The sequence below is a fragment of the Hevea brasiliensis genome, chromosome 4, assembly GCF_030052815.1.
Source record: "Hevea brasiliensis isolate MT/VB/25A 57/8 chromosome 4, ASM3005281v1, whole genome shotgun sequence".
NCBI lineage: Eukaryota > Viridiplantae > Streptophyta > Magnoliopsida > Malpighiales > Euphorbiaceae > Hevea > Hevea brasiliensis.
Genome location: NC_079496.1, coordinates 1,651,748 through 1,672,320, shown reverse-complemented (window position 1 = coordinate 1,672,320; position 20,573 = coordinate 1,651,748). Strand labels below are relative to the sequence as shown.

Genomic DNA, 20,573 nt, shown 5'->3' with positions numbered 1-20,573 from the left:
TTTTAATTATATTTTTAATTTATTTTGTGCGTTTAATTTTTAAATTAATAAAAGAATTTCAAATATGTTGATTTTTATATTTAAAAATATATTTAGTGTCCTAATTCTATAGGTTTGTGATTGTGTTCTGTTATGTTCTGTCAAGTGACTGAGGCCAGGCTAGCAGCTTAGTCATGATTGAGGTGGGTCCCACACCCCTCTCTGTCCTGTCAACCCACATGCTGTCTCAATGCTCCATGCACTCTCTTCCCTTCTATTTTTATTCCTTTTACCCATGTCTCATCAACTACTCTGTACTACCTCTCCTTTCTCCCTACGTGTCCAAGTGAGTTTCCACCAACCACCTCGTTTCACCAAATTTCCATCCACCCTCCCCATAACCTATAGCTCCCCTAATTTTTTTTTTCTCTTCCCTTACAAATCAAATCGTAACAAATGTAACACTGCACTACTGCTGAATTTTTAGCTTCTCTTCTCTCTCTAATGGAGGGCCGTTTCAAACTAATCTGTCGGCGAAAGAATTTATTAATCATATTGGTTTAAACATGGTAATTACCAATTAGTGGCAATAAATATGGTTTATTAGTATTAAATATTATATTACTTACCCTTTTCTGTTGCTTAATATTGTGCATGGAGAAAAAAATAAAAAAAAAAATCTGTCATTTCTTACTTCCCAAATATATAATTTTCTTTCGTGTCCTATATAAATTAATGTTATTAGCCTTGTGTCATTTGTATATAATTAATGCTTATTATTCAGTTTTTACAGAAATTTTGCCCCTCTCTTTTTGTGGAGTGCTTCTTCTTGCTCTTTCTCCTCTTCTCCTTATTGGGTACAGTTCTGTTTCTATCTGTTGCTGTTTTGGCATTAGACTCTGTTCTTTGTCTCCTGCAGAGGCTTTTTATCCATGAAGATGCCAGTAAGTACGTTTTATGTTTGTCTCTTTTAATTTTTTCAATCTGGGTTTTGAACTTTTCTGTTCTTTCTATGTTCTTGCTAAATCTGGAAGCTTTGTATTTTGATGGCTTGAATTCTATGATTATTTGTGATTGATTGAAGATTCTTTAGAGTACCATATTTGATTACCTTTCTGAGCTTTTCATTTCTTGCTACCAGTCTATAATCTATATCGCCAATGGCTATGATAGAGAATTCACTTCATTTTTACTGTTTTTGCACGCTTATCTCTTTGCTTTTTTTTTTTTTTCTTTGAAAGTGATGAGTTGTTTGGGTATCATGTAAAATGGAATTCTCATTCCCCTTCTTGTTCTTGGGTGACGCTGAATTCCATCTTGAATAGTGTGTTTTTATTTTTGTTGGTTTTCCTATGTTCCTGCACTTTTTATCAGCTTTGCTTTCATTGGATTCTATACCTTTTCAACTTTTTATATGTTGGTTTATTTACTGCATTACTTTCCTTGCTTTTGGAGTTACCAAACCATACCTCAGCTTTTCACATTTCAGCTGGTTAATTTGTTATATTAAATTATGGTCGCTCACCATCTCTCCTTTTATTATTTTTTTCCCAAGAAAGTTCATTGCTTCCTATTTTAACTAATGGTGATCCCTTATATTCGATTGTTTTTACTTGAAGTTAATATCTTCAATATTTAGTGTATTTGATTTTTTTTTTTCAGATGTGCAGTATTTGTTACCTCCATTTGGAATTATTCAACAGCATGGGCGACATTTGTTTTGGTTTCTGTGTTTGTACTCTCTTGTTGGTCTTTTTTTAGCATTTTACTCAACCGTGATTCGTAGCTTCTGTTAGTCCACCAGAGAAGGATGACAAAATTGGACTTCCCATCTTGTCCTTCTTATGGAATTATCATTGTTTTCTATTTCTGTTTCAAAGTTCTCTTTTTCTTTTTAATGTTATTGTGTTATTTGTTGCACCATTGCATCTTGAGTACAGAGTCTGTTTTGAGAATGTTTTTTCACACTATTTCAGGTGGCATTGCTCTTGCTGCTGGCTCTAAGCAATGCTATTGGAATTAATGGAGAAAAGAGCAGTGGACAGTGTGATTATAAGCCTAGTTTAGACCCAAGACCACATAGTGTGTCCATTCTTGAATTTGGTGCAGTTGGAGATGGGAAAACATTAAATACAATTGCCTTCCAGAATGCTATTTTCTATCTCAAGTCCTTTGCTGATAAGGGTGGTGCTCAGCTTTACGTGCCACCAGGAAAATGGCTCACTGGAAGTTTCAATCTTACCAGCCATCTCACACTTTTCCTGGAAAAAGGAGCTGTTATTCTTGGATCTCAGGTAATTTACACTATATTTTTGTTTTATTTGATGTTGGTTAGAGGTATACAATGGCAGAGTCTTCTGATAAATGTAAAACCATCAGTTTTGTTTTTGGATTTTGATATGCACTTTCCTCTTGGTAGGATCCATCTCGTTGGGATGTAGTAGAACCCTTGCCTTCATATGGTCGTGGGATTGAACTTCCTGGAAAAAGATATCGAAGTCTAATAAATGGATATAAGCTGCTTGATGTGGTGATAACAGGTAGTGTGTCTGGAATTTCATTTCCACCCTTTCTGCCTCTGATTTTTTTCTTTGGTCTCTATCATGGATTATCTTACATTTTAATAACTGTTATAGGTGATAATGGAACCATTGATGGCCAGGGCTCAGTTTGGTGGGAATGGTTCAATTCTCATTCACTGAATTATAGCCGGCCTCATCTCGTGGAATTTATAGAATCTGAACATCTTGTAGTTTCAAATCTTACCTTCTTGAATGCTCCTGCATATAACATTCATCCAGTATATTGCAGGTAATTTGGCAAAAGCTTATGTGATTGCAAAGTCTGTTTTTCAATTCTCTGGTCAACTTATCATTATATAGTGTGATTTACATGCATACATATGATTATGCCGTGATACAGTAATGTGCTCGTTCAAAATATGTCACTCTCTGCTCCTCCTAAATCCCCGTACACCATCGGTATAGTCCCAGGTTTGTTGAACCTTTCTATTTATTTATTTACGCAGATCACATCATTTTCCATTGACTGTCATTACAAATTAGTATTTCTTCACTTCTTCCCTTTCTTTTTTCCCTTTGAGATTTTATGATGCATGGTTCAACTCTTTTAGAGCATTTTGTTTAATAAGAGGGGCCAAAAGCCTGAATATCATAGTGATAGGTTGGATTGTTTCTGCCCGTATTTGGATCCCTTTTTGAGGAACTGCCTAGATGTCTAATTTGTCTAATTTCTGAATTATAATCCCCAAACTTTTTGAGGAATGCAGTATTTGAAAAATAAGTAGTGGCAGATTAGTATTATTTCATATCATGGCAAGTAAAATGCACATTATTTATTCTAGGTGGTTTGAAGCTTCCTCTTTACTGCCCTAAATGAAAAGGCCTTTACTCTTTGCTTTTTCTATTATTGTTTCTGTGTTCATTTTAATCATTCTACAGAACTATTTCACTGTGCATTGTGGAATGCCTGATTATACTTGCTAATTATTATAAACATTTTCAGATTCTTCCAATAATGTATGCATAGAGGACAGCATTATTGAAATGGGTTACGATGCTATTGCCCTTAAGAGCGGCTGGGATGAATATGGCATTTCCTATGATAGAGCTACCAGAGATGTGCACATAAGAAGGGTCCACCTTCAATCATCTTCAGGCTCTTCCATTGCTTTTGGTAGTGAGATGTCTGGTGGAATTTCTAATGTGCGCGTGGAGCAGGTCCGCCAATACAACTCATTTAGTGGGATTGAGTTTAGAACAACCAAGGGCAGAGGTGGTTATATTAAAGGAATTTATATATCAGATGTTGAAATGGAAAATGTCAACTTAGCATTAGGTGCCATTGGCGATTGCGGTTTACATCCGGACGACAAATTTGATCCTAAGGCTCTTCCAGTGCTTGATCAAATAACCTTACAAAATGTAACTGGTACAAACATCGTAATAGCAGGAAATTTCACTGGAATTCAAGAATCTCCCTTCACCTCCATCTGTCTCTTTAATGTCTCCTTAATGGTTTCAACCTCCTCAAAATCTTGGATATGTTCCAGTGTTGTTGGCTTTTCAGAGTCCGTTTTCCCTGAACCATGCCCTGAGCTGAAGAGCCCGTATTCGAATTCCTCATCTTGCTACTCCCTCTTGATTTCTTATGGTGAATCTGCAACTGCAAGCTTATGATACCATATTCCTTTACACTAAAATCACATGGGGTAAAAATATGGATTCTTCTACATTTCACTCTCTCAGAAGTAGGTGAGATTCTTTCCATTAAGACACATGTCTATAGGAGTATTTTTGGTTCTTTGGTTTTGTTTGAAATTTGCAGATGAATTATTTGTACAGCTTCATTTCTTCATTCATGTGTAAGAAAAGTTTTGGTAGTGATTTGCAAGAACCACAAGGACTCATTCTAGCATTACACTTTATTCCTTTCTTGTTTATAATAAAGTTTGCTGCTGTACACTTCCATTATCAAAATACTTAATTCTTGTTTAAGCCTCGTGCAATTTTTTTTTCTGTTTATTTAGCTTCGTTGCTCTGAAAAATATGTCCAGACATACGACAGGTTATCTAAAGAAAAAAAAGACAGAATTAGATTCCTCTTTATTCTTTGGCATTTTATGAACGATAAAGTAGCTCAAATTGTGCATTTTAATATATTTTCATGTGAGATTAAATACATTTTCTTAATTCAGTTTAAATTTTTTTTAAAAAAAATTGATTAAATTATTTATTTCGAAAATTTAATTTAATTTTTTAAATTCAATTCGACTTTTAACTTCAAAAAAATTAATTTATTCGGCTCAATTCAGACTTAAATTAATCCATGCTTGCCCTTTCAATTCCTCGTGGATCATCACAGCATGAAAACGGAGACCAATGTCGGATCCCGCTATCCGAAACCCGGACCAATAGCCCAATACTCTGTTATGATAAGAACCCAAACCATACAATTCCTAAAATGGAAACGAGAGACAAAATTCAAACGAAGTTGACGAACCCAAGGCTGAAGCCGATTAACGCTGGGCAAAGGGAAGTTTCGGTTAACCAAAGACGCCGTAAACCAGAGAGCGCTACCCCTCTTTCCGTCATTCACTGCCAATCTCAGGTAAGTTTGCCTCCAGTTCTCTTCTCTGGAGTTTTCTACAACACGATGCGGAGAAAGAACTGCATTCCTTGGGCTTCAAATTTGAACGCAACTGTGCAATTTCTTCAGTTTCATTCTGCCCGTGAACTAAATGATTTTGATCGCTTATGGTTTAGGAACTGTGATTATGATTTTTAATGTCTAGTTTGTCACAAAAATTTTTAGGATATTATGGTCTCATCGAATATCAGGGACCTCTTTACCGCATTTAGTCCTTCATTGGATTACTTCGTAATCAGTTCTGGAGATGGTTGAATAAGGGTATCTGAACACTGAACTCTCTTTGAATTTCTTCAAATGATTGGAAAGTTTTCAAATTGGGATTGGTAATGCTGAATATATTTTTAGCCCATCTGTTATTAGATAATTCTGCTCCAGTTTTGTTTTCTATTATGGGTTAAAACTTGAAAGCTGAGTATCAATATCATTTATTCAACTAAAAAAGAGCTTTTTGTTTGGATGTTGAATTTACTATTTCTGCTTTCCCCTTCTCGGATATGGGATACGGTGAAGGGCCAGGTGCAAACTGAGTTTGCAGACATAACATCAGATGATGCAAATTTGTATACTAAACCTGATCGAGGTCACCTTTCAGTTGATTATAAATGCATGAAGTGGTTGTCCCTTGACAGTAAGGTTCATGATTTTTTTGAATTTATGCAAAAAAGTGGCTTCATTATTGCAGTTCCAAGTGTGTAACCTAGATTTTTCTGGCGTACCTTATTTAATTTCATATAAAATATTTTAATGTATTTTTAAGTGATATTTTTTACACTATTTTTTTTTTAAAATATTTATATCTTATCAAGTTAAAATAGACTTTTAGTTTTTCCTCTTATTTTAGCGGTTGACAATTTTTTAAATTTTTTTTTCAAACTTTTTAATTTTAATTATATTTTATGGCATTAAAATTTGTAATATTATAAATAATGTAAATAATTAAGTGTATTTTTATCCCCTCACACATATATATGGATTTATTTATTTTCTAAATATTAATATAAAAAATTATCATAGCTAAAAAAGAGTTTAAGAATTTTGTGATGTTAGAATTATGATTTTATTTGAATTATGATCTAACTGCAATTTAAATATTCATGAAAATTGCAGAAAAAAAGGAAGCTAGGAAGTTGTTATTGGTATTAGGAACAAGAAGTGGTGTGTGTCTGCTGGTCAATTGAAGTGGACAGTCAGTGATTGCCATTCTGGGTGAGTTCCTTGCTGCATAGTTACATTCTGTACCTTCATCATTATGGATAGCTAAAAACAAAAATTTGTGGTTTCATTGGATTGATGTTAGCTATGGAATTTCACTTTGATTCTTGGGCACTCTTGCTTTCAAAATTCTTCCTTGTAGGACTTCCATCTGGTTTTGGTCAGTTATCTATGTTTCCATTCTATTCTTTCTACTTGAATACTAGACCTTGCATTTCTTATTCTTTTGCTCAATATCCCTAGTCTATTGAATCACATTGCTTTCCTCCATAGTAGATGTTCAGCATTGCTGTATTTGTGTACATACACTTGCACCAGTCTCATCATGATGAAATGTGACTTCAAGTTTGCTGATTAACAGATGTTCAGTTGGAGTTTATGTATCAGCATATACTGATTAACAGATGTTGGAGTTTATTTATCAGGTTACAATTTGACTGTCTGCCTAACTCTTTTTGCTCCCTGATTTGCAGGGGTATTACTGCTATTTCATTTTCTATGCAAGATTCATGCATTTACACTGCTGGTGCTGATGGAATGGTTTGCAAAATTGATCCACAAACAGGAAATATCTCAGGGAAGTTTAAAGCTTCTTCAAAGGCGATATCCTCTATGTCTGTTTCACCAGGCATGTATCCTTTACGCCATTTGTGGTACTCTTGCTTTATGACTGCAGAGAAACAAACACTTTTTTTCTCTAGCATCCTTGGGTCCTAAGCGCCTGCTCCCCCACACCCCCGCCCCGCAACACCCCCCCCCCCCCCTCCCTCCTCCCTGTCCCTGTTTTCTGGCTTATTAATCATCTTATGGAGGGCAGAATCTAAAATTATGTGGTTTTGTTTTCAAGGTGGTGGTGTTGTGGTTGAATAATTGTAGATACTTAATTTGACAACAATCTAACTATTTTGTGGCAATTGTCATAATTATTTGTAAATGAGTGGTTTGAGATTAAGTACTTTATGGAATGTGAGCTTTTTTGTTTTCTGATGCTTTATCTTGGATGGTGTCTCTGCACTTCAGATGGGAAGATATTAGCCACTGCAGCTAAACAGTTGACAGTTTTCAGTTCTGATCACAAAAAGATACAGAAATTTTCCGGTCATCCTGTGAGTGTGAACTTGTACTCCATGTAACTTTTATTTACACTTCTTTTTTGCTTTGTTTCTTAACATGGTTACACATTAGATTTCATTGCATCTGGTAATGTTCTTTGCTCACTGTTTTCATTTACAAAATTACTCTCTCCTGATTTGCAGGGAGTTGTTCATGCTATGTTCTTTACTGAAGACAAGAAATACATTCTTTCATCTGCTGTCAGTGAAAGACACATTGCATTATGGAGAACAGATGGTGGCAAAAACCAGTCAGCAAGCTGTGTCCTGGCAATGGAACACCCTGCGATATTCCTTGATAGCAGGCACATAAAAAATGAGGGAGCTGCTGCGGGCTTATGTGTATTGGTCATTTCAGAAACTGGTGTTTGTTCAAGCCCACAAAAGTCGCGATGTCTATTGAAGAATCTTTTTCCAAAAATCACAAGGATGCATTATATACAATATTTGCTGCAAAATTACAAGGCATTTGCAAACCAACGGCTGCAAATGTGTTTATTGCCTATGGTTTACTTGTTAAACCTTTGTTTCAGAAAATATTAGGGCATTCTGGCACAGACGTAAAGTTGAGGATGGAGTTCTTTTACCAATGAATCAGTCTCTCATCAAATCTAAGATAGGGACAGATATACAGAAAGGAGGTAATGCTTGATGAGTTGATGTGGCTATCTACTGAGTTGATTTTGTTGTATTTGAGAGTTCTTGGTGGAAACTTAAGTTCTTGGACACTTCTGATCTTAACATAAATTCTGATATGCAAATGCCAAAATCACTTCCTCGCTTATTTGACACATCCAATTGAATAATCATTCTGATCATATTCTTCAATGAGTCAGGTCTTATGGTGGAGTCACCAAAACCTTTCGATGCTCCTTTGTAGTATGAGATTTATTTTAATACTTATGCTTTGCTTGGAATCTTTATTAGATTTTAATATGAAAATCTGTTTGAATTTAATCCTCCATCGTTGTTGCTTCAGCATTCTTCCTAATATTTCCTTATATCAAATTTTATTTGATGCATATGATTCCCTTTTCTGATGATTCAATTTTTTTATTTTCTGGATTTGTGATCACACATGTTGGCTAATTACTTGTCTGACAATTGAACAGTTGATGCATTAGACCATGCCAATGTGGAGGCTGCCTTGCTTCCTATTCCAAAAGCTTCTGATTTCCATGACAAAAGGATGAGAGATAAAGCTTTAAGCAACAACTCTGATGAGGTCATGGTGGATTCGATTGATGGTAGTATTCAACCTGAACTTGTGGAGAATAAAGGTAATTGTAGGAATATTACGAAAATATGTGTGTTAATCCTCCTTTATCAAGCCATTTTCTTCTGTTCATTTTGATTGTTGTAATTATTGAACACAAGACAGGCCCCTATGTGATTAACTATATACTTTTTGTGAGTGTTTCAGGTGACTCTGATTGTTACCTGGTATTTGAAACTGTGGTTGTCTTCCTTACTAAACACATACTAAATTGTGTTCTCTTCTTTCAGATCACCAAATCTAGAGGGGTAGCTATTCAACCTTTACTACAGTTATCAGGTCAGTTACATCTGGTAATAGCAAAGGTAATATGTTCACACTGCTGCTTTAATTATTTTGGCATGGTTTTGTTCACATCTAATTCATCACTTTTTTTGCCATTTTTTTGACAGATTGATGAGGCTTCACTGAACGAAATTCAATCCTCTTTGTGTAATGTCCAAATGGATAATGACAATTACAATGATGACAATGAAGACATTGATGAATGTCTTTATGGGGAAGACAATGATGAATCTCAATTGAGTAGTGATGATGATAAGCAGATGCAATCTCCATAATAAGTGAACATGCTTGTCAGATTAATGTATTTTTAGATTATTTATCTTTTGTCATGGAGCTTGGCTTAGTTAGGAGGTGAATTTTGCATAGTGGTGATAATTTAGATCTCTTCCACACTTGCATTATTTTGGATTAGGTTTTGCGATTATGATTTTAGAGAGCTGAACTTTTAGTTATTTGTAGGTCGATGTTACGAAAAAACTTGTGTGTTGGAACTGGAAGATCGTTATTTTGATCAGAGGTGAGGAACTGGAGTTATGCATTTGGGTGGGGTAAGTCAAAATAACCTGTGGGTGGCTAAAAGGGTGGGGATCATAATCTCTTTCTCTCTCTCTCTCTCTCTCTCTCTCTCTCACTTTTTTTTTTGCCCAACTAGTTTGGGATTAAGGCTTAGTTGTTGTTGTTGTTGTTGTTGTTGTTGTAGCATATACGTGTGTGTTTGTATGCGTATATAATCTGATTGGATAAGCATGTATTCTTTATTCCATTTATTGATGCTTCACAACCTGGAACATGCTTGTATTAGTTGGACTTAATGGGTCTGTGCGTACTTTCACAGTTCATAGATCAGTTTTCAAGTGCACTATTGTGGTGTGGCTTTTCGTCAATTTGCATTAAACTGTGCATAGACTCCTTGGTGCATAACTGGAAGCATACTTTCAACCCCTCTACATTACAGCCGTTTTTGTTCTCTATCATGTTTGCCTGTAATTTTTTGTCCAAGTTCAAAGATGTATTATATTTGTCTTGTAAAATGGCAATCAATTTTGTAGTCTGTCTAGGGCCTTTTTCCTGGTGCCACCAAAATAGCATACTGCTTGGAAACCAACCATATAACACTTCTTAACTGGGTAAAATAACTGTTTTATTTGTCTCCAATGCTGAACATGCAAATATTCATTATTCCTCAACTGTGTTCGTTTTTATCTTTTGTTTTTTGTCCATCATGAGGCGCATTGGGCTTTTTAATTAATATTCATTTAGGAAAGCATATTTGTCAACTTTGCGTTGGTGATGGCTTTTTAAGTAAACACATTTCAATTTGTAGAGTCGATGTTTAGGATATAATTTAAAATACAGATGGGGTAGTGTTTGTAAAAAATGGTAGGCTGGGAAGCATAGTTTAAAAAATTTTCTTTTAAGGATTCTTCTACAGCAGGCAGTATGTATTATTAGTCCAATAAGGAGTGGAATGCAGAATCAATTCTTCTTGCAGTAACAAGTTTAGAATCAAATATCTTCCCTCAAACATTTTCACATGCTTATTAGGAAAATATTAGTGCCACCAGATTCCTTTATTTTTTTCTCTGATTATTCTCCACCAAGTAATCTCTTTTCCAGAGGCGTAAGAATTGAAGTGCCTTGTTTCTCTTGCAACTTTCCTGAGCCTTACATTATTCTACATGCGTTTGGGTTTTCGTCACTGAAGATAGATGTGATGTTTCCATTGCGAGTTATTTCATGATAATCCTCGCTGTAATGATCCATCCTACTGTAAATTGTGTGACGCGGTGGAGAGTGAATGTGCTCGTATTCTTTGACATATGGTGATGGCCTGTATGTGTTGTAGCTGTGAGTCACATAGATTGGCTGTGGTGATTCTGTTGGTAGTCCATGGCTATTAGGGTATCTGGGCTCTGGTGGAAGTCCATGGCTGTTTGGGTATCTGTTCCAGGGACCGCCATAACTATGATCAAAGCTATATCTGTACCCATAGTCAGGTGGATGATGGTATATGACATGAACCTCTCCTACATCTTTTGGTTCAGAGGCATGTGCGGGCTGGTTTGCATTGGTTTCTGTAGCAACAGGTAATAGTGATGGTTTCTCTGCTGGTGGTGGATTCTCAGGTGGTGGTGGGTCTGTTGGTGGTTCCGCTGGTGGTGCTGCTTCAGCCGGTGGAGCTTCTGCTAGGGTAGGGTTTGTTGCTTTGGTGGTTGGTGGTGGTTCTGTTGGCTGAGCGGCTGGCTGATCTGATGGTTCTGTGTGGGAACATATAGTGGCAATCTTTCTAGTTTTCCTAATGGCTTTTACTATTTTTTCTGGATCTGCCCACCCAATTATTGTCAACTTCTGTTGGGTGATGTCAATATGGAGTTCATAGATACCTGTTGAAAAGAAGAAGTTAGATATCAAAATGTTAAATTCTCAGGATGATAATACTGGAAGAAGAAAGAGGAATATCATTAAGTGACTTGTTAATTGCTTACCATTGATGCCATGCAGAGCCTTTTTGATCTTCTGTACGCATCCATTACAGTCCATTCGGACTTGTATCTCTGTAACTTGAGGTTTCTGCGTTTGAGGAGAAAGCACAAGTTAGATGCTTAATGCCCTGAAATAAAAATACAGGAGACGAGCTCTGGTTGGAATTGTACCTCTAATTCTGGAACCATCGGAGAGAGATAAAGGACATGAGGGTTAGAGAGGGTCAAGACTATGAAAGAAGAATCAATATTTGGCATTTATTTGTACATGGAGGAAGGAATAATTGAAAGGCAAAAGATGTGGGGCATGGAAGGAATCTTGTTTTCCCCTTTGAGAGAGAACGGGGAAGATTGATACAATATTGCTGTTTTGGTTACCCTTTAATCGCCAAAACTTAAAGATGAGAAGGGAAGGAGAGAAAGGGTGTGGGTTCAAGAAAAGAGTTGGTTGGATTGAACATGGGGAGCCAAAGGGAATTTGCTTTAGCATGGATGCCCATGTCTATAACGGAAGGGTGTGTGTAGTAGTAAGGATATCCAGAACCGACCATGGAAAAAAATTAAAGTGAGAGCAGTAGATTTTGTTTTTGATGGGTTCATCCATCAGTCAAAATGATCAAAGTATCTTTTCTTAAGGTGGAAGGATATCCACTATAAGGAATCCTTTAGACACAAGAAAGAAAAGACGACTATAGAAAATAGAAATGACAATTAATGGTGTCTTGTTTATTGCCATATGAGTTGTTTATTAGAGTTGGAAAACACAAATCCATATGTCATCTTCGTCACAAAGGGTGTTGGGAGATTGAAGAAAAGATTTGAGGTTAATAAAGGTCATGAAATGTTAAGTAGTTTAAATATGTACATTTCAGCTTAATGACTAAGTAATAATTATCTCCTCAAGTATATATTACTTTTGACCACTTTTGGTGATTATGTATTCCAGCTGCAGTAGGAATGGTAATCATTTGTGATGCTCACTGCCTCATTGCCTAATGTTCTGCTAGGGATCATTTTAGGGATTGCAGTAGGCACCATCAAGAAATTCAATTTCACTAACATTTTGTTAATTACTGTAATTTTTTTTACCATAATCATTTTGATTGTAAATAATAACAATCAACTTTAATTTAATAATATTAAAATAGGATTAGGTTTCGAATTTGAATTTCAATTGAAATCAAATGAACCAATAATAATAATAACAATAATACCAAGTCCATGATAGAGACAAACTAATCAAGCATAGACATGAGGATTCTCCAAAAGGTAGGCTTCAACAACTTTATATATTCCTAGAGCTTTGTCCTTGCCATCCTTAATTGCTTCTTCTTCAATGGAAAATTCTCCGATAGTAATGTAATTGCTTGTGATCTTACATATTGAGCCTCCATCACTTGCTGCCTCAAACTTGACCTCGTAAGCAATGGAATCAAGCTTGTCTCCTAGTGGATCTCCCTCAATCAGAGTATACTTGCACACAAGATTGTCTTTATCTAGCTCTTCAATCCGATTCTTCACATATTTCAAGTCGCTAGCTGCATGGCAATCCACAAAAAGACATGCACAAAATTATAACACCAATAATATGAGTGCTTATAAACCGTGAGATCTCAAGTTTAAACTACAGTCGAAGCCAAATGAATCATAAAAAAAAAAACAAATTGCAAACCTTCAGTGAAGTTGACTTGTTCAATGGTTCCAGCACCTTCACCACCTTGGATAACTTGAACACTTTTGATGAATTCGGGTAAGAGCTTTGGAATCAAAATGCTTGAGTCGAGGATTAAGGCCTTAAACATACGTGATGGGGCAACTGGGGAAGTGTATTCTTGTGTGAAGGTGGAGACACCCATGGCTTAATTATGATCCCTACACTTAGAATAGAAAGTTGGTCTTGTAGATTTGTAAGAAGCAGAGGCTGCTTCTTATATCTTTATACAAGATAATTAAACAATGAGAATTCCAACGGAGAAATTACAAAATTTCAAAGTCCTCTAACCTTTTGTTGGCTGCTAGACTGACTTGTCTTGTTTCAAACTTCAAAAATGTTGCACTAGCAGAAAATATCAAAAAGCTGGCTTCTATTCACACATGGGCGGCTCTAACTAGCTTGGACCAGGGGTCCGCAGAGCTTGGGCATCTAGACCATGGGCTCCTTGGCCCGTTAGATAGAAGCCTTTGCTTTAAAGAAATTTTATTATATTGTAAAATGGTTGAGGAGGGAGAATCACCATCCTCTCGTGACTGAATATGATCCTTCGTGACTCACGAGAGGATCATATTCAGCACTCAGTAGAACGCCTAGCTTATGCATAGTTTTGAAGAATTTCAATAGAAAACAAAAATGTTAGACAATGTGTCAGGTAAAAGGAGGGTTTTCTTATAAAATTGATTTATTGACATTTTGCATATTTCTTGAATTTTAAAATATGTATGATAATCATATATTGATTTCTTGAATTTCACAGAATGGCAATAGCCAATGGCGCCAATACCTTCTCTAAGTGGGCATCAATGTAAATTCAACCACCAAGAGGTGACTCACTTAAAGAGTTAAAGAGTCATAGGCTTGAGAGTCAACTAATATACGAACAAGGAAGTTTTGTTTCTGTTCAGAATAGATGTGGAATGCAATTTTCCCATATTGAAAAAATTTGTCGATTTTAAAATTTATATATTAAAATAAATAAAAATAGAATTATAAATTCATTTAAATAATATTTTTTTAATAATAATAAATTGATAATTGATATTTAAAAAATTTTATATATTATGCAATAGCATATATCAATTTTTATTAATTATTTTATTTTTTACAAAAATTTTGTATTAATTTTGATTATAGGACACGTAACAGTTAAACAATTACTTAACTTCGAAGAATAGTTGAAGACATATGATTAATTGATAGAGCTGGATTAAAGTTTTTATTCTCTTAATTTTTCATTAAAAAAATAATTAATATTTAAGAAATTGAATTTCATTTTTTTTTTAAATATAAATACACGAGAATTTTTTTTTTAAATTTATTCTATTTTATTCCAATTTCAATGAAGTTGAAACCAAACGATGGAGACTTATTACTTAATTTTGAACAAACTTGGTCAACATTCAATAAAATTTGGACAAGTTGAGTTTATACAATTTTATAATTATTTTTATAATTATTAGATTTTAAATTTAGGTTTTTCTTAGATTCAAATTTAAAAAAAAAATAAAATATTTTAATTAAATATTTTATTGATTTGGGTTTAATTAGATGTTTTTATGCTAAGTTTTTTTTTTTAAATTACTTTATAACTTAAAAAAAAAAAATTTGGTGGCCTATTTGCCACTCATTGACTAGGTATGTTAGAATGGCAAACTAACATGTGAAACTCAGAATTCATAATGAACAGATTTGTCTGAAATAATCCTTAGTAGTTTTTATTATCATATATTGAAAACAATACAACTTTCACTGTCCAATCCATGCAACAACACAAGCCTTGCCTTGTAACAAACGATCATCATCAGTCATCACTCCACGAACACTTATTATCAAGCCAAATGAAAGTTTAACTTGACACACACAATTAAAAAAAAAAAAAAAAAAAAAAAAAAAAAAAAAAAAAAAAAAAAAATGAAACCCAAACTTTTTAACTGATTATAACCGCTTGTGATAAAAATGTTCTAGGCATCAGGATTTGCCAAGAGGTAAGCTTCAATAGCCTTGAACATTCCCCTAGCCTTTTCTTTGCCAACCTTGATGTCTTCTTCCTTGATCTCAAAATCACCCTTTGTGTAGTACTTGCTAATGCCCTTGCAGATGCATCCTCCATCAGGAATTGGCACAAACTTGGTCTCATAACTGATTTTCTCAAGTGTGTGCGCCAAAGCATCACCATCAATTATGGTGTAGCCATAGGTAAAGCTCTCTTTGTCAAGTTTTTCAATCTTGTGCTTCACATACTTGAATTGGCTGCCTGCAAGGACATTCAAATGCTAATATTACTGAAGTCGTCTCTAGAATTGTAAGATCTCAAGTTCAAACACTTGTTAGAATCAAATGAATTAATATATATTGATTAAGCAAAGGCAAAAGTTTCTGTATGTACACATTTTGGAGGGCAGAGGCAAAAGAATATTTATGTATAAATAATCTACTAACCTTCAGCGAAAGTAATCTTCTTGATACTTCCTGGACCTCCATCTCCTTCAATAATCTCAGAGCTCTTGATGGCATGAGGTGCAACTTTAGGGATAATGATGTCAGATTCAAGGGCTATAGCCTTAAACAGCCTATGAGCAGGTACTGTGCTAGTCACTTCCTCTTCATAAGTGAAAACACCCATTGTAGCCTAAGATAATATAGGATTTTAAATGACAACAATAAGGAGAAATTGGTGATTTGTAGGATGTTTTTGGGTGAGGAGATGTGAGAAGTAGAGCTTGTATTTATAGGCTTAAGAGTAAAGATCACCTCCTCCGAAAGAGTCACATAGGGATGGTTCAGAGTTTTTTTTTTTTAATTATTATTTTTTATATAATTTAATGAACTCCCAATTTCCACTTTTCATATTTTATTCACGATTAGGTAACCATTACCTATCTCTCTCCTCATATGTTTAGTCAAAGATTGAAAAAATGTTATTTAAATTATTTCTAAGATTATGAAATATTAAGTCCGACTTCTCGTCGAAATTAAACGAAAAAAACTACCATGTAAACCACTGATTTCATGGTAGGATGAAACTATAGAAAATTAAAAAAAAAAAAATTCCCCCAATTTAGATGAAAAAAATCAATAAATTTATATGAGACGACTAATTGGAGTTGGCTCAATTAGTATGCTTACAGCATATAGGAATCTTATGGTTAACTTGCGTATACCAACAAAAAATAATAATAATAATAAAATTCTTAACCAATAGCCTAGCTTGATTAATGACTAAGATATTAGTCTGAATTGATAATTTGATATCATTCACTTAATTCTTATTCTAGGAAGGTAGACTAGACTCCTTCAAACCTCAAAGCTTCCTGAACAATTTTTTTTTTTTTTTAAATCACTTTTTTAGTGAAGTGTGCCTTGAGAGTTAGGAAGCGTTGCTAGATGATGATACAATGTGGAATGATAAGGCCAACTCAACTAGCTACTGGTTATTGTTATGGTTGTCGGTGTTTCAAGTTGTTGTAACTATTATTAAAGGTGGGTAAATCTGTTAGGCTAAGTCATGTCATTAGTTAGAATAAAAGCTGTAATTCTTGTGTTGTGATTGATTCTAAATTTTGAACTCAATTGAATGATATCTTCTCTCTATTTTCTCCTGTTGTAACCATTGTGAAAGGTGGGCAAATGTCATTAGCTAGAATAAAAGCTATAATTCCTATATTGTGATTGATTCTAGATTTTGATGTCAATTGAATGAGATTCTCCCTCTGTTTTCTTTTATTTTTCTCTTCCCTTTCTCTCTATTTCCTTTTGCTTTCTCTGGATTTCTCCCACTTCTCTTTCTGAATTCTATCAATTGGCATCAGAGTTGGTGATTCTTGACTATGGTAAAGGAAATTTGCTTTCAAGAATGGAAGAAAGAAGTTGCAGCAATGATCTTGGAATGAAAGCATTATCAAGAAGCCCAAATTTAATTGAAAACGTGGGTGGCAATTTGAAAGGGAGTGACCAACAAGATATTAGAAATGGAAACACACATGCTGGACAGTATTTTGTGTATAAGATGCATGGTTTTGGTATCTATCGTTTTGAAAATGGGCATGGGTACGAGGGAGCTTGGTATGAAGGTTTTCAATTTGATTTTATAAAAATACTGTGATTCAAAATTAAAGATTTTTTAATTAATTTATTGAGTTATTAATTATTTTACAAATAAATAGTAAATAAAATAATTGACAGATCAATAGATTAATTTAAAAATTTTTAATTTTTTATCATAATATTTAATAATTTTTATAAAAACACTCATAAAATTGAACGATCATATTTGATATTTACTCAAAGAACACATCGTCCTCTCCCAGTGGAAAAACCAAGCAAAGATGTTACAATCAAAGCCAAGACGTGACTATCAAGCACCTACCATCAGTATGAGCCCCCACAATTCAACTAAACTAAAATTTCCATAGAAAGGCAGCAACCCATAAGAGAATGAGAACAAAACTTCACTCAGCAAAAATCAGGAATCAGCACTGAACGCAGAAAAACTGGACAGCCCTTCAATTACTATATAGCATAAAAATTCAATACATTAGAGGATTGACCTTATAATTGATTAATTATATATACTTTTATTAGCCTCCATATGAAATTGCATTAATTGTTAGTTGCTGCACTTTTTTTTTTTTTTTTTTGGTAAGCTTCAAACCAGCTATCTATTCATTATTCCTGTAAAGAGATTGTGTTCTTACGCATAGATTTTCCTCCTCAGGATAACTTCCTAGTTGATATTGTAGCCGTACGATTTCTATCAAGTAGAACTTGAGCTTTTTTTTAAATAAATTATTTATAAAAAAGAATTTAATTAAATTTTCATATAATTATATTTATTTTTTATTTTTTTTATTAAGTTTTTTTAAAATAAAAAGAATTAAAATTTTTTTTTATTTTAATTAAAAAAAATTAAATTAAATTAAATTTTAATAAAATTTTAATTTTCAAATAAGATTAGAAGATTTGATATTCCTAAGAATGACTGATTTGGACTGTATATACCTCTGGCCATGAGCAATTTTGAGGTAGATATATCGAATCTTTTTAGAGTAGTAGCCTTAGTGGACCTAAGGATGTGGGCTCGAAAAAGAACTCGAGGCTTTTTCAATGAACCCAAAACCAACAACAATTTACCTACAAGGATTATGAATATTCAACACGAAGGAACAACAAAACTAGCAAAAGCATCCATTCGCCTATATCTATTTTCTCCCCCAGATCAAATAACTAAACAACATAACATTGCCCAGCTACAGACATGGGAAAGAAAGTTACCATGCAAGAGTTTCTCAAGGGAGCCCCATGCCATGTCCTCGTATCCTAGCAATTCCAGGCTTTTCCTTGAATAGATATCTAGGGAGATGACAAAGTAATACTAAATTTATTTACAGTGGACTCTCGAGTGTGAACCTTATAAAAAAAAATCATTTAATTCCCATACCTTTATATCGCTGAAAGATCAATCAATTCATTTCTTTGATCAAATCTCTAGCATAACAGGTGAAATGATTAATGATGACACTCATTGGCAATAGATATTTCTTTATATAATTATTATTTTGTACATTATTTTTCTTGTTTCAAAGTATATGTAATCAAAAATCGGTATTTGTATAATGAAAATTTCGTTAAATTTTTTGTTTTATAATTAAGTAGAGACTTAAATTTATGTTTCCTAAGTGAGTGATATATTTTTTTTTATTTAAATTAAAGGGAGTTATAATTCAAGTTAAGGTACAGGGCGAGCCATCAATTCAACAGATCTTAATTAAAGTTTTATTACCAGATTGGCCAGAGAAAAAGTGGAATAAAGAAAAGCATAATCAATGAGTTTCAAGCACAACAACCGAAACACAGGAATGCTACATATTTCACGATCTGATAATGGGATTCCTTTAGTTGTAGGCATCAGGATTTGCCAAGAGGTAGGCTTCAATAACCTTGAACATTGCCATTATTTTTTCTTCACCGGCCTTGATAAGAGCTTCATTGATCTCAGCATCACCCTTTGGGTAGTATTTGCTTGTGGTCTTGCAAATGGATCCCCCATCAGCAGACGGTACTATTTTAACCTCATAATAAATTTTCTCTAATGTATCTATCCATGGTTCTCCTTCAATGGAACTGTAGGAATAAGTGAAAGTGTCTTTGTCTATTGCTTCAATCTTGTTCTTCACATACTTGAATTCGCTTCCTGCATGCATGTTCAATAAAGAAAACACATTATTAATTAATAAAAATAAATGATTAATCGTTGATTAATGGCTAATGTTGTAAAGTTATAATTAACCTTCCGCAAAGGTAGTCTTCTTAATAGTTCCAGGCCCTCCATTTCCTTCAAGGATCTCTATGCTCTTAATGGCCTGAGGCAGAATCTTAGGGATAATGTTGTCAGCATCAAGCACAAAGACCTTGAACATCTTGGTTGGAGGGATTCCAGTAGCAACCTCTGCTTCATAAGTCAGAACACCCATGATAGCTATTGAAAAAAAGATCAAACGAAGGAAGGTGAAGGAATAATTAAGCAACAAGAGTCTATCTTAGATTCGTAGTAGAAAATGTTAATTTGGTTCAGTGAAATGGGAGAGCTAAAGGGATGTATTTATAGTATGAGTTTTCCTTCTAGAGAGATCAGAGTCAAGAAAAGAATGCTACAGATTAAATTGAATTGATGCATCAATTTCAAGAATTGTTCATTATTTTACAAGGGATGCTTTGCACGTGGAATAATATATATGAACGAAGGAATTTATTAGGAGTTGGCTGTACATTTTCTAGATAGTCTCATTAATTTCATGGCAAAAGACCACATGCTATACACTCTTTTTCAAATCACATGCTAAATGTTGATATCCCAACATGTTTTTCTTTTCAAAAGATGCTTTTATGGAGTGTGGGTGTGGGTTAGATAAATAATTCGATATCAAGTGTTTAATCTTTAATATATAGAATTGGGATTTATTAAAATAAAACTTCAAAAATTAAATTTTCAAATTAATAAAAATTTAATCAATTTGATAAGTTTTATATTATAATTTTTAAATAAAATGTAACTAGAATAATCAAAATTCTTTTTAATTATAAATAGAATTATAGTATATAATTAAAAATCAAAATTAAGCATTTAGTCTAATGAATAAGAAATCTAACTATTTTATTTTAGATTAAGGGTTAAACTCGTTTAGAGTGGAGAAAGCGAATCCATATAGCTGACCCCAAATTTTTGGGATAAAGGCTTAGTTGAGTTGAGATGAGTTGAGTTGAGGATTAAATTCCTTTCTCATATAAGTTTGCGTGCCGCTAAGTATAAGTTAGAATTTATATGAGAATAAGTTTAATAATCA

General features: G+C 33.9%; 5 protein-coding genes and 1 pseudogene across 10 annotated transcripts; 2 read left to right on the top strand and 4 right to left on the bottom strand.

The window, feature by feature from the left end:
• Window positions 1-424: 424 nt before the first annotated feature.
• On the top strand, window positions 425-5,784 carry LOC110633051 (probable polygalacturonase). Of its 6 annotated transcripts, none has more exons than XM_058144939.1 (9): window positions 425-548; window positions 764-923; window positions 1,642-1,710; window positions 1,956-2,273; window positions 2,399-2,519; window positions 2,616-2,790; window positions 2,902-2,972; window positions 3,505-5,409; window positions 5,662-5,784. In XM_058144939.1, exons 2-8 carry the CDS (start codon window positions 912-914, stop codon window positions 4,176-4,178), a joined length of 1,440 nt encoding a protein of 479 aa, XP_058000922.1. In that variant the 5' UTR covers window positions 425-548; window positions 764-911; the 3' UTR covers window positions 4,179-5,409; window positions 5,662-5,784. The 6 variants fall into 6 exon arrangements, with proteins under 6 accessions (XP_058000922.1, XP_058000923.1, XP_021637190.1 ...); XM_058144940.1 differs by having other exon boundaries at window positions 428-548; window positions 773-923; XM_058144938.1 differs by lacking the exon at window positions 425-548 and having other exon boundaries at window positions 586-923.
• LOC110633052 (uncharacterized) lies at window positions 5,404-9,914 on the top strand (annotated as a pseudogene).
• Window positions 9,915-10,403: 489 nt separating this feature from the next.
• Window positions 10,404-12,142, bottom strand: LOC110633053 (early nodule-specific protein 2). Its single transcript, XM_021781499.2, has 3 exons — window positions 11,691-12,142; window positions 11,523-11,607; window positions 10,404-11,420 (listed from the first exon to the last, which is right to left on the bottom strand). Exons 1-3 carry the CDS (start codon window positions 11,775-11,777, stop codon window positions 10,702-10,704), a joined length of 891 nt encoding a protein of 296 aa, XP_021637191.2. The 5' UTR covers window positions 11,778-12,142; the 3' UTR covers window positions 10,404-10,701.
• Window positions 12,143-12,669: 527 nt separating this feature from the next.
• Window positions 12,670-13,445, bottom strand: LOC110633055 (major allergen Pru ar 1). Its single transcript, XM_021781501.2, has 2 exons — window positions 13,192-13,445; window positions 12,670-13,057 (listed from the first exon to the last, which is right to left on the bottom strand). Exons 1-2 carry the CDS (start codon window positions 13,373-13,375, stop codon window positions 12,759-12,761), a joined length of 483 nt encoding a protein of 160 aa, XP_021637193.2. The 5' UTR covers window positions 13,376-13,445; the 3' UTR covers window positions 12,670-12,758.
• A 1,476-nt stretch (window positions 13,446-14,921) lies between these two features.
• On the bottom strand, window positions 14,922-15,949 carry LOC110633095 (major allergen Pru av 1). The gene is made up of 2 exons (XM_021781568.2): window positions 15,673-15,949; window positions 14,922-15,487 (listed from the first exon to the last, which is right to left on the bottom strand). The coding sequence occupies exons 1-2, from the start codon at window positions 15,854-15,856 to the stop codon at window positions 15,195-15,197; spliced, it is 477 nt and encodes a 158-aa protein (XP_021637260.2). The 5' UTR covers window positions 15,857-15,949; the 3' UTR covers window positions 14,922-15,194.
• Window positions 15,950-18,982: 3,033 nt separating this feature from the next.
• LOC110633106 (major allergen Pru ar 1-like) lies at window positions 18,983-19,791 on the bottom strand. Its single transcript, XM_021781579.2, has 2 exons — window positions 19,520-19,791; window positions 18,983-19,423 (listed from the first exon to the last, which is right to left on the bottom strand). Exons 1-2 carry the CDS (start codon window positions 19,701-19,703, stop codon window positions 19,125-19,127), a joined length of 483 nt encoding a protein of 160 aa, XP_021637271.1. The 5' UTR covers window positions 19,704-19,791; the 3' UTR covers window positions 18,983-19,124.
• Window positions 19,792-20,573: the final 782 nt, after the last annotated feature.